At 40.2% G+C, this 12,499-nt stretch overlaps 1 protein-coding gene across 2 annotated transcripts in view; it reads right to left on the bottom strand.

Moving 5' to 3' along the window:
* PTPRN2 (protein tyrosine phosphatase receptor type N2) overlaps positions 1 to 12,499 on the bottom strand; it is a 1,019,026-nt gene that overhangs the window by 873,635 nt on the left and 132,892 nt on the right. For both annotated transcript variants that reach the window (XM_074946270.1, XM_074946267.1), the window contains exon 2: positions 9,500 to 9,550. In XM_074946270.1, the coding sequence (XP_074802371.1) occupies positions 9,500 to 9,550 (51 nt within the window). The remainder of the gene's footprint in view (positions 1 to 9,499; positions 9,551 to 12,499) is intronic.

The following is a 12,499-nucleotide window of genomic DNA, read 5'->3' as shown; positions in this document are numbered from 1 at the left end:
GTTAGTCTCTAAGGTGCCACAAGTCCTCCTTTTCTTTTTGCGGATACAGACTAACATGGCTGCTACTCTAAAACCTCCAAATAAAGTATCTCACATGTTAGATGTCACAAATCATACTATCATAAATAGGGCCGCTCTTTAAAGATTATAACTTTCAAATATTTTAGAAGTGCCATTAATACTGGGTTTCCTCTTTCAGCTTTCAATCAAAGATGATGCCTGAATTCTTGAATTTATATCCCACTAGTAACATCACTATCTTGCTGTGATGGATTCGGTCACAGAGACCCCCTTGGGACTGTCACCTGATGTGCTGAAATTACCTCTGAGCCCATTTTCCCTGCCAGTTTGGGACTTCCAGAACCCTGTCTTGTTCGGCCAGAAATGCAAGCCTGCTGCAACACAGACCCAGGGTCTTGTCCATGCCACCAAAGCTGCAGACTTAACTGAAAACAGCTCAGCAGGTTACCGGTCTCCAGCACCCAGACACCCAGTTCCAATGTGATCCAAACCCCAAATAAATTCGTTTTACCCTGTATAAAGCTTATACAGGGTAATTTCATAAATTGTCTGTCCTCTATAACACTGATAGAGAGATATGCCCAGATGTTTGCTCCTCCAGGTATTAATCACTTACTCTGGGTTTATTAATAAACAAAAATGATTTTCTTAAGTATAAAAAGTAGGATTTAAGTGGTTTCAAGTAATAACAGTCAGAACAAAGTAAGTAAGCAAGCAAAATAAAGCAAAACACACAAGTCTAAGCCTAATACATTCAGAAACTGATTACAGGTAATCTCTCACCCTCAGAGATGTTCCAATAAGCTTCTAGTCTGGGCCCAATCCTTTTCCCTGGTACAGTCTTTGTTAGATCCAACAGACATCTTAGGTGGTAAGCAGGGATTTTCTCATGACTGGCAGCCCTCTTTGTCCTGCTCCACCCCCTTTTATAGCTTTGGCACAAGGCAGGAATCTTTTGTCTGTGCTTGTCCCCACCCCCGCCTTATCAATGGAAAAGTACAAGGATTAAGATGGATTCCAGCATCATAGGACATGGTCACATGTCACTGTAAGACCCCTGGTCTCTATTCTTCCTGGGTTGGCCCACACATACACAGGAAGGCGTGCAGGTAAATAAACCATTTACAACCAAAAGTCCTAGTCAATAGGAACCATCAAGATTCTAAACCACCATTAATGGCCCACACTTTGCATAATTACAATAGGACCTCAGAGTTATACTTCATATATCTAGCTTCAGGTACAAGAATAATATATGCATACAAATAGGAAGAATATATTCAGTAGGTTATAACCTCTCTTATGATACCTTACAAGAGACCTTTCGCATAAAGCATATTCCAGTTACATCATATTTGTTAGGATATGGATATTGAGGCCTGTCTGTAAAGGCCTATACTCTAAGAATTTAGGTGTATTCTTATCACTTAGCTAGTTATAGAGGTATAAAAGAAAGAATCAAAATCACTGTCTGCCAGTGTAAGGTCCTTCTCTCATTGTGACAGTCTGAGGCCCTGTTCTTAGGCTAAGGCCTTTGGTTAAGCAACAGAGGCAGCCATAAGCTGGGAAGCGACTGGTCATATCCTCACATTCCAAACTAGTCACATTGAAAGAAGGTGCTATTGGGCTGTTAGGAATACATTCCTGTCCTGATAATGCTTGTCACCTCCAGAGAAAGGGAAGTGCCTAGAAGATGTAAAAGGAAACTTAGTTTGAGAGCATCCTGTCTGGCAAGAACTCACTTATCAATAGCTGGGATGTGAAATCCTCACTTCTGTATTGTTTTGTCATTATAGGTCCCACTTTGCTATTGTTTGTCTGTATAATCTCTGTCTGGTTCTGTGATTGTTTCTGTCTGCTGTATAATTAATTTTGCTGGGTGTAAACTAATTAAGGTGGTGGGATATAATTGGTTACATAATGATGTTAAAAGGAGTACTTGTGGCACCTTAGAGACTAACCAATTTATTTGAGCATGAGCTTTCGTGAGCTACAGCTCACTTCATGAAGTGAGCTGTAGCTCACGAAAGCTCATGCTCAAATAAATTGGTTAGTCTCTAAGGTGCCACAAGTACTCCTTTTCTTTTTGCGAATACAGACTAACATGGCTGTTACTCTGAAAATAATCATGTTACAATATGTTAGGATTGGTTAGTTAAATTTCAGGAAAATGATTGGTTAAGGTATAGCTAAGCAGAACTCAAGGTTTACTATATAGTCTGCAGTCCATCAGGAAATGAGTGGGTGGGTGTGGGGAGGGGAAATGGGAATAGGGAATGGGGGTGGCGAAATTGGAATCATGTTTGGCTAAAGGGGGAAATGGGAACAGGGAATAGGGGTATGGAAATTGGAATCATGTTTGGCTAAGGGCAGGAATGGGAACAAGGACACAGGTGTAAGGCTCTGTGGTGTCAGAGCTGGGAAGGGGGACACTAAGGAAGGAAACTGGAATCATGCTTGCTGGAAGTTCACCCCAATAAACATCGAATTGTGTGCACCTTTGGACTTCGGGTATTGTTGCTCTCTGTTCATGTAAGAAGGACCAGGGAAGTAAGTGGATGAAGGAATAAGCCCCCTAACAATATTCACACTCATAAGCCTATTTCCATAAAACATGTGGAGTGCAAATCACACTTGCATCTAGTCAGTTTCAATCAGTCACTGAAATAGCACCAAGATACAAACTTCCTGTTTGGAAGAGACACAGACTGTATCTTCACTGCTAAAAATGGAGTGTTATTTATACCTAGGGTAACTAATGTGTGTGAGTGAGCTCCAGGTCAAAAACACAGGGAAGACAAGCCACCCAAGTTTTACCGTGAGGTAATCTCTCTGAGGTCAACCCGAGGTGGGGGTATAGTGCTGACCTCACCGTATTTATCCCATAGTAAAACTAAAATGCTGTGTCTTCACTGTGTTTTTAAATGGGGATAGCTCATGCACACTAGTTACCCTAAGGTTAAAAAACCCAAACATTTTAGCAGAGAAGACAAAGCCAAATACAGTTCTGCATAGCATACTGAGGATAAATCAGATAAAACCATGTTATCTGTTCCCTGAAGGTCTTCACATACACTCTGACCAGTAAGAGTGACAGAACTGTACAACTCAATAAAAGAGAGCAGAAGGCACTGTAAATAGAACAGAAGGTGCTTTGGAACAGCTGAAGAAGAACTCATACAATGACTCTCCAACGAGACATCTAGGTCTAATATGAGGCATCCAATATTCGGAGACCAGTTTTGAAAATCTGTGCCACAGTTAATCTTTCTGTGTTTACTTCCCCAATTGAAAATACTTAACTAATCCTCACAAACCCTTGTAAGGTAAAGGTGTACATAAAATCCTTTGAAGATCTCAAGTACTATGTAACAGCTAATTATTCTTTAGCTTTTAGGATACAATGTGACCAAAATTAATTTTCAGAGATAACAGTAGACACACAAGGGTGCCCCTTTCTTGAATTTAATGTTGTATTTTGACAAGTCTCCCCTGTTTACTCAAAGAATATTAAAAATTACTTGATCTCAGGTAAGATCCCCCCACCCCCTCGATCTCTGTGTTTCACAAGTGGTTACGGGAGAACTTCCAGATATAAATGGCTTAGTTTGGATACTAATTCTAAACCTATGTGTACTTTTTTCCTGAAAGTCAAGTTGAAAATCTCAACATCAAATTTACTTTTGAGATCTCCAGTACTTCCTGAGCTGGTGTTAGACTTCATTTATACTGGGAAAGCGTTCTGACATACTTGGATGAAAAATGTTATATTATATGATCAAGGCATGTGCCAGTGCTATTTGAAGTATTTCAACAGAAGCTTGAATTTGGATTTAACAAACACTGATGATTACTGAGAAGCTTTGAGAAGCTCATACACAAATTTATAGTCATTCTACAAAAACTCTGTACCTTTGCTAACAGAAATGCCTTGTCAATACAGATATAGCTGTAGACATGTTAGCTAAACAATGCTGCACAATTCCATCCCATTAGGTGACTATTTGGAAACCTCAAAGCATAACACATTAAGTGCAAGAAACCGCTTCAGGGATCCTTACTCTACTCCCTTATCATCTGTGGCACATGTTCACCATTTATGGCTTTGTCATCAACACATGCAAACCTTATGGCTTGTCATCAACACACACAATCACTAACATCCCAAAATGTTCATGGAAGCACTGCAGCTTAGGAAAAAAAGACATTAATATTCTAAACTATTTGGAGACATTCAAACTTGGAAAGGCTCACAATTCTAAGTTGTCATGCTTGGAAGGCTTCAATACATTGTACTAATCGAAGTCCCCTCTAACAAGTGCAGCTTGCATATATAAAGCCATATTGATTCAGCTGTGCTTAACTGTTTATACAGGCTTTCAGGGACACAGAATCTAAAAACACTATTTCAGACATTAGACCATGTCTTCCTGTGAGAGGTTTAGTTGCTGTCAATGAGGCTTGACTTAATGATACAGTGTGCCAGCCACTATAGTTAATTAACTTTTTTGGTTCACCTCACAGAGCTATTTTCCGCAATCAGATCTTATCTGCACAATCCCTGTTATGGTTTCATGCTGCAAGGAGATTTGCAACAACTGCATCTGCCATTAATAAAACTCTCCTAGCTTTATAAATGCTCCCTTGATGGGAAGTGAAGAGGTGGCATCTAAGGAAGGATATGAAAGCAGCAGGAAGATACTGAGGCTGAAGCAAATGATCTTCAGATTACCTAAACGAAATAATGCCAGTGCTCTGTATGAGCAACTCAAATATTAGAGAGTAACATAGAAAGCTGGGGGTAGTTATTTTCAAACTAACAGCCTTGTCTACACCCTATGCTGTTTACCTCAACACCAGTATACAGCACACAGCGTTATTTTATACGAAAGGACAGGATATGCTTGGTTGCTGTTTTCTATCAGCATCTATAATATTGCTTTACATCTTGTAATTGGATAGCTGCACAGCAGCAGAAAGCTGATGTTTTGCATAAACTGCTTTACTTATCGTGTACGATACAAAATAGAACATGACATTTTCCAAATATTCAGTCAAAAAACTGAGATTAGAAGAACTTTAAATATACAGCTACAGGAAATGTTCTGAACAGACGTATATGCAATTTGCTTTCAGAGTTCTGAAAACTCCTTCCTGAAGCTTCATTCACTCTATGTCTCACATGCAAACACATGCCCTATTCTCTCCTACCCCCAATTCCTGATCTTATTTGCCTTGCTATTCATTTACTGTGCTTACTCCAACTTCTGTTAGTCTTAAAATGTTTATCCATCTGCTTCTTTCTTCATATAACAACTCAGATGCTTATATAGGAACATCCATTCTTCAGCTTTATAGAATTCCAAGTAATGTTCTTCACTTTTCTATTAATGCCTAGAAATAATAATACCACCTAGCTCTTACAAATAATTTTTATCCCTAGATCTCAAAGCCCTTCACAAACATGGTAAGTATCCTATTCCCCATTCTACAGATAAAGAAACAGTCATTGAACTGACTGCAGGATGTAAAATCAAATGGCATCTAAATATTTTCACCCCAAAGCCTGCCTCTCTCAATGAAAAATCCAGAAAGCACAGTCAAAGTCGTCTTCCTTGGCTAATCCTCATATCACTAAGGCAAACATAAAACAATACGCTCCTTTTTAATCACTTGTTGAGTAAGTGCCATTCAGGAAAACTGATAAAAGATTTATGGAAGAAAATTAATATCGCTTGAGTGTTGCAGGAGTAACTAAGCAAATGCAAATGAGAACTCATCACTGAGGCCAAAAAAGGCCTTTATAAATTATTAGGGCCCTACCAAATTCACGGGCCATTTTGGTCAATTTCACGGTCATAGGATTTTAAAAACCGTAAATTTCATGAGTTCAGCTATTTGAATCTGAAATTTCACGGTATTGTAATTGTAGGGGTCCTGACCCAAAAAGGAGTGGTGGGGGTTGCAGGGTTATTGTATGCGGGGGTTGGTGTACTAGTACCCTTACTTCTGCGCTGCTGCTCACCAGCAGCAGCGCAGAAGAAAGGATGACATGGTATGATATTGCCACCCTTAATTTTGTACTGCTGCGTGCAGAGCTGGGCCCTTGGTCAGCACCACCACTGTCTGGCCGCCCAGCTCTGAAGTCAGCACAGAAGTAAGGGTGGCAATACCGCAACCCCCCTACAATAACCCTGTGACACCCCCTGCAACTCCCTTTTGGGTCAGGACCCAAAGCGGAGGGCAATGAAAATGATTAGGAGGCTGGGGCACATGACTTACAAGGAGAAGCTGAGGGAACTGGGCTTATTTAGTCTGCAGAAGAGAAGAGTGAGGGAGTATTGGATAGCAGCCTTCAAGTACCTGAAGGGGGGTTCCAAAGAGGATGGAGCTTGGCTGTTCTCAGTGGTGGCAGATGACAGAACAAGAAGCAATGGTCTCAAGTTGCAGTGCGGGGGGAGGATCTAGGTTGGATATTAGGAATACTAATTCACTAAGAGGGTGATGAAGCGCTGGAATGGGTTACCTAGGGAGGTGGTGGAATCTCCATCCTTAGAGGTTTTTAGGGCCCGGCTTGACAAAGCCTTGGCTGGGATGATTTATTTGGTGTCGGTCTTGCTTTTAGCAGGAGATTGGACTAGATGACCTCCTGAGGTCTCTTCCAACCCTAATCTTCTATGATTCTATGACCCCCAATTTGAGAAACACTGGTCTCCCCCGTGAAATCTGTATAGTATAACACTGGTCTCCCCCAGATTGCATGGGGGGAGACCAGATTTCATGGTTCGTGACGTATTTTTCATGGCCATGAATTTGTTAGGGCCCTATACATGATATAACACTGATTGCTGCACAGACAAATGTACAGCAGTTCCTGCACTGAATGGTGATATATGGCCTAACAGATGTATATGATGTGATGAATGAACCTTTCTCCTCTCAGCTCCTTACAGTAGAACTTATGATCCAATTATTATTTTAACAATATTATTTTTAATTCTCCTTTCCTTTAATCCAGGGGAATGTTTATCCCAAAACTGCAGGTATTTAATTTTTAGAAAAAAAATCCACTTGTGCTGGAAAACTAACCAAGTTATTTTCTTTTGAAAAATTTAAATCCCACAGCTCTCAGGGCTCTGGGTACCTTTGCACTGCACAATTTGCAGACGTCAGGAATATCTGGAGAATTTCAAAGATGCAGTTATACAAAAAACAGCTTGGGGGAGAGGGTGATGCTCAAAAGTAAGGAGTCCTCACATTTTCTGTTAAATACAAAAAGAGGCATTGCCTAGTATATTTTATTTTTCATTTCCCCAATTCCTGTTTTACTTGAATCTTTCAATATCCATCCTCTTCAGAGCCTTGAAAATAACATTAATTTCCTTAATGATTTTGATCCTGCTCTTTTACAAACTTTGATGATTTTCCTTACGTTTTAAAAATAAGTTTGACTTTCTTTGCCTTTTTTGAGCTTTGATTCCAATTTACTTTATTTACTTCCCAATGAGCATTATTGATGACATGAGCATAATTCTGTGAATACTGTTTATTAATTGGAAGCCGACAAGGGCACATGAGTTGAAAACATTTGTGTAGGTCCCTCAAAAATATTGCTACTAAGGTTGTTTTATGAATTTGTCAGCAATGGTGCCTTTTTATTTGCCATATAGATGCATTTATAATTTAGAGAATATTCACCCAAATTAGGGCAAAAACATGACATACATTGTAGTAGTTTTAAACAAACTGATGTTGTCCCTGCACATTTTTAAAATTAAAATCAGTCACTGGTGAATGCCAGTGACTGAGGTGCTTAATCATCATTGACCTACTTTTATCAACTTTGCTTAGGGAAAAATAAGAATAGTATTTTCAAAAGAGCACAGTTGGCTTAACTCTGCTCCCACTGAAAACAAAGGTAAAACTCCCACTGACTTTAATGCGGCTAAAATTAATGCTTTTCAAAATCTCAGAGTAATTCACTAAATTGTGCATAGAAAGATAATAAGACATTATAGATACATACACATTTGCAATTTTATTGCAATTTTTAAAAAATAATGAGATGGATGCAGTTAAAACTGTGTCCCTTTTTGCATGAATCTCTTGAGTGTGGTGGACTCTCTTTGCTGGATATAACAGCGTAGAGTCTTATGGCCCAGTTAAGGGTAATACTCATTTGAAAATCTCCATCTAGTCATTGGATAAAAAGTATATGATATGCTTGAAAATCCAACACTGTACAAAACTGTGGAGCTACACTCTGCATAAGATACACAAATCTGACCACATGAGGTGTTCTTTTGCAGATTATTTTAATAGCCACAAAAGACCAGGTAAACTAGGAAGTTTACTATAGAATTAACTTTGAGGGGAAGTTGGGGAACTTACGCATCTTTACTTTCTATGTATTTATTTTATCTTATTTTTTCATCTCTCTCTCTCACTCACTCACACACACACCCCCTATTTGTTTAAAGGACCTGATTCAGGAAAGTACTTAAGCACATACCTTAATTTCAAGCACATGAGAAGTCCCCATTGACTTAAATGGGAGTACTCGTGCTTTAAATTAGACACATGCTTAAATCTGTTTCTGTATCAGAAACTACAAAATGTGCTATATTAAAAAGATAACAGTACTGACTGTTCTGACTGAATGCTTAAAACAAACAAGAATCCTCTCACTGTATTTGGTGCCACTCGTTCATGAAGACAAAAATCCTATGCATTGTACTTTGTAATTAAGCTATATTTATGAATCTATGTATTGTACCATGTTGCAGTCATAACAATAATTAGAGGCATCCCTGTAAAGATACTGGTTCCTCAGAACAGCAGTGATTTCATACAGCACATTAACAACGCTGGAATGAGACCAAAGTGGTTGCTGTTCCCACTCTAGTGGACTTTGATCTGCAGCCACCTACTAACAGTGTTGTGTCTGTTTTCTTGTCTCACTGCAGAGAAGGTAGGAGGAAGAGGAGAAGGAAGCTGCTGAATGCAGCTGTAGGGTTAGCTCAAGCAAAAAGACAAGGAAGCAGTATATTCAGAAAAAAATGGTAGTATCCCAAGCAGAGGGAGAAAGATTCCTTTCAAGCCCTCCTTTTTCCTATGATAATAAAGGAACTTGTCTTGAAAAAACAAAAGGGATGATTACTTAACATTATAGTCTAAAAAGGTAAAACTCTGACTGACGGAACTGCTGCTTTCAAGCTAGACTGTCAGTTTTAAAAGTTAAGATATTCTTATTTCAATGTATCTAACTTTATTTCTAATTATTTCCAGAAAATTTTGTTAGTCATGATGTTGTCTAAAGCCAAGAGGAATAAAAATGCCATTTAACTCACCCTAACAACTACTTATCAGCAGTCTGATATAAAATACTTTACTCATAACTTAGATTTTGCTTAAGTTGACTATATATGTAATTATATAGAGGACAGATAGGTCAACAAAACACATCACTCAGACTTACCATTTATGCAGATCTCAAAAGGTTTGCAAAGGTCATCCTCAAATAGGCAGCCTAAAAACACAACGGAAAGTTAAAATCAGTACAGTTTTCAAACTGTGGATAATTGGTAGAGTACAGACTTCTTAGGCTATTAAATCCTCAGTGAGATTCAGACATTTGATTGACCTTAGATTTCTAAATGGGGCAGTACAGAAAATCAAGAACATGGAAACAGGCTTGTCAGAAAGCTACTCTCACTAAATGTACACTTCCAGAATAGCATTGGGCCCACTTCTCCCCCTCCCTACTCTACAAATGATTGTATCTTCCTTGTTCCTGACAATAATATGAAGAGCCTCATATTCTGCTTATCTGTTTAGGTGCCATCACAAATTAGAGTATGCTGAGACCAGCACAGTGACCTAGTGGATAGTGTAACATGGAACTCAGAAGTCCTCTCAATATACTCTATTTGAGGTAAGCTGAAGCTGGTAATCAGGCAAGTATTGCTTTCAGCAAGTAAGGGACCAGGTGGAATGCAGCAGGGCTGGATTTGGGCATTGACACCATAAGGTCATGCCTAGGGCCCCAGCTCCTTGAGTCATGTGATTATATCAGACTACCAGCTGTCATTTAAAAACATAAAAATAAGATTATGGTGCAGAGAAAACCTTGACAATGAGGATGAGTGTGCCAATGCAGCAATGCCTGCCTCATTGCCTCAGTTTGCAGACAGCCTGGAAAAATCGCTCTGAGAGAAGTGAACTGCCCGATTCTTATTTTCTTGGGGTGTTAACTCCCAGACTCACTGTTCTGAGGGCCCCTGCCATCAACACCCAAACAGAGGACTCTGTATCTGGTTGCAAAGCAGTCCCAGCCCACCCACTCATGCACATAGATACTGATGACTGGGGTAAGTACTGTCCCCTACCTTCCCCTGCTGTTGACTTCACTACTTTCAGTGGCGGAAGTCCTGCTACTATCCCTGTTGCTTCCCTTTAGAAAGGGCCCCTGATGCTGTTCCCAGAAGGAGAAAAGGGCTCTCCACGATGCTGCCCCTGCCATGCTCACTCCAAATGGGGACCACAGTGCAGGTGGAGAGTCTCATGGTAGAGGCATCATGCTGTACCTAGGGCCCCAGTCTGTCTTAGTCCAGACCTTCAGTACACTAATTATTCCATCTCCTGACAATCAAACCTGACAACTCGATAAAGAATTGGGATGGGATGCACTCAAAAAATACTCTTCTCTGAACTTAGGTCATGCCTTCCACACAGATCTCAAATCTCTTGACAAACTTTACACTTCACAACATATCTGAGAGGCAGGTATTGCCTCAGATGCACAAATGGGCATATGGAGTCCCGGAGATTAAACTGACTTGCCCAGTGCCACACAGTGAGTCAACACCAAGACAGGGCATTTAACTCTCAGCACATGGTCTAATCATTGAAGCAAATTCCCTCTATTCCCAATTCGGCCTGCCTCCCCAGATGCAGAGGAAGTGCAAATATCACTACAACAATTCTTTGATCATAGGGAGATTCCTGGAGTCAGCAGCTCTAAACTAGAGTGAGTAAAAGCCTTAGTACAGGTGAAATCCTGAGTCTCTTCCTTGAAAGGGAAAGGGTTTGGAAGGATATAAAGCATTGGTGAGGGAAAGCTCATACAATGATCTCTCTCTCACACACACACAGCTGCTCATCTATGTTCCTAAATTTGGTATCCGCTGTAGGCTGTGGAAATGGAATGAAAATGCGTACAGCACTTTACACACATACGTGGATGGAGTCTGCATGCACAATATGACAGAGCAGTAGATGGTTGTTTCAAATTATGAACTCCATTTTGTATTATGTGCTGAAAATGTCTTAACTTTCCCAAGGCAAACCTGTTGTGATGAATTCTAGACTGATGCTCTACCCAGGAAACATGTTTCACTCCTCATCAATCGAGAGCCATCAACTGTCTCTCAACTACCAGCCCCTGTGGAATAATTGATTTTCTACACGGGCTGAGGATGAGTGGGGAAGGGCCTACTTAATGGCAAGGTCCTGCTCTGTGCTGGGAGCCAACCATCAGTACACATAAGAAGGACTTCCAGGAGAGAAGGGGTAGGAGGGGTTTCTGCCCAGCCTGAAACAATGATGATTCTGGGACTCACAGAAGGGTTGAGATGAGACTAGGGGAGGGTGAATCTCAGGGCTTGAGTACTCTAAGAGTAAATTTTCTCTGGTTAAGGAATTCCTTTGCTAAGGGGTCCTTGCCTTCTTGTCACATTATCCCCGAAGGGGTTAAACTAAAAGCCTGGAGTGCCCACAGCTTAGGTGGAACTCTGGGAACTACATAAGTGACTGGGAGGGGCAGGGGGTTCAGGAATTCTCAGATGCTGATCTCTGGGCCTAGGGCATCAGCACCCCACATTCCAAAGAAGGGTGACAGACGAGATCTGAGTCATGGGAACATGCCCCATAGACCCAGAGCTACAAACAGTGACTAGACTCTACCCTGTTGACTTGAAAGCATGGTGGGACCCAGCAAGTGTATCCATTCATAACAGAATGGTGATTGTACAGTGAGGCACTGAGTCAGGTTCTAACATATTAGTACTTTTTAAAAAGTGGAAAGGCCCAGAGAAGGCCTAAATTATGATCAACAAAATGAGCATGTTAAGTGTGAAAAGTGGAAACACCAAAGCCCCATCAGTATGAATATATGACTCAAATGCACTCTGTAATTTTGCTTAATCTATTTTGCATTATCAATCTATTTTCCATAAAGAGCACGGGAAAACTGATTATATACTGCTTTACATTCTCTTTTAATAACAGTTGACTATTAGATGTTGATTAGAATGAGGCATCTGATTCAATTAACCCTGAAAGCCAATTCCTTGAAGTGAAAATTCATAAACCCAGTGTAGGGCAAACCATACCCAACCTTGATTACTCTAAAAAGTCTACAAAACCTTCAAGCCTCCTTGAGATATGTGATATTTCAAATTATTCATTACCAGCGTTG

This window comes from Natator depressus, chromosome 2 (assembly GCF_965152275.1).
Source record: "Natator depressus isolate rNatDep1 chromosome 2, rNatDep2.hap1, whole genome shotgun sequence".
Taxonomy (NCBI): Eukaryota; Metazoa; Chordata; order Testudines; family Cheloniidae; genus Natator; species Natator depressus.
This window is presented reverse-complemented; position numbering and strand designations above follow the sequence as displayed.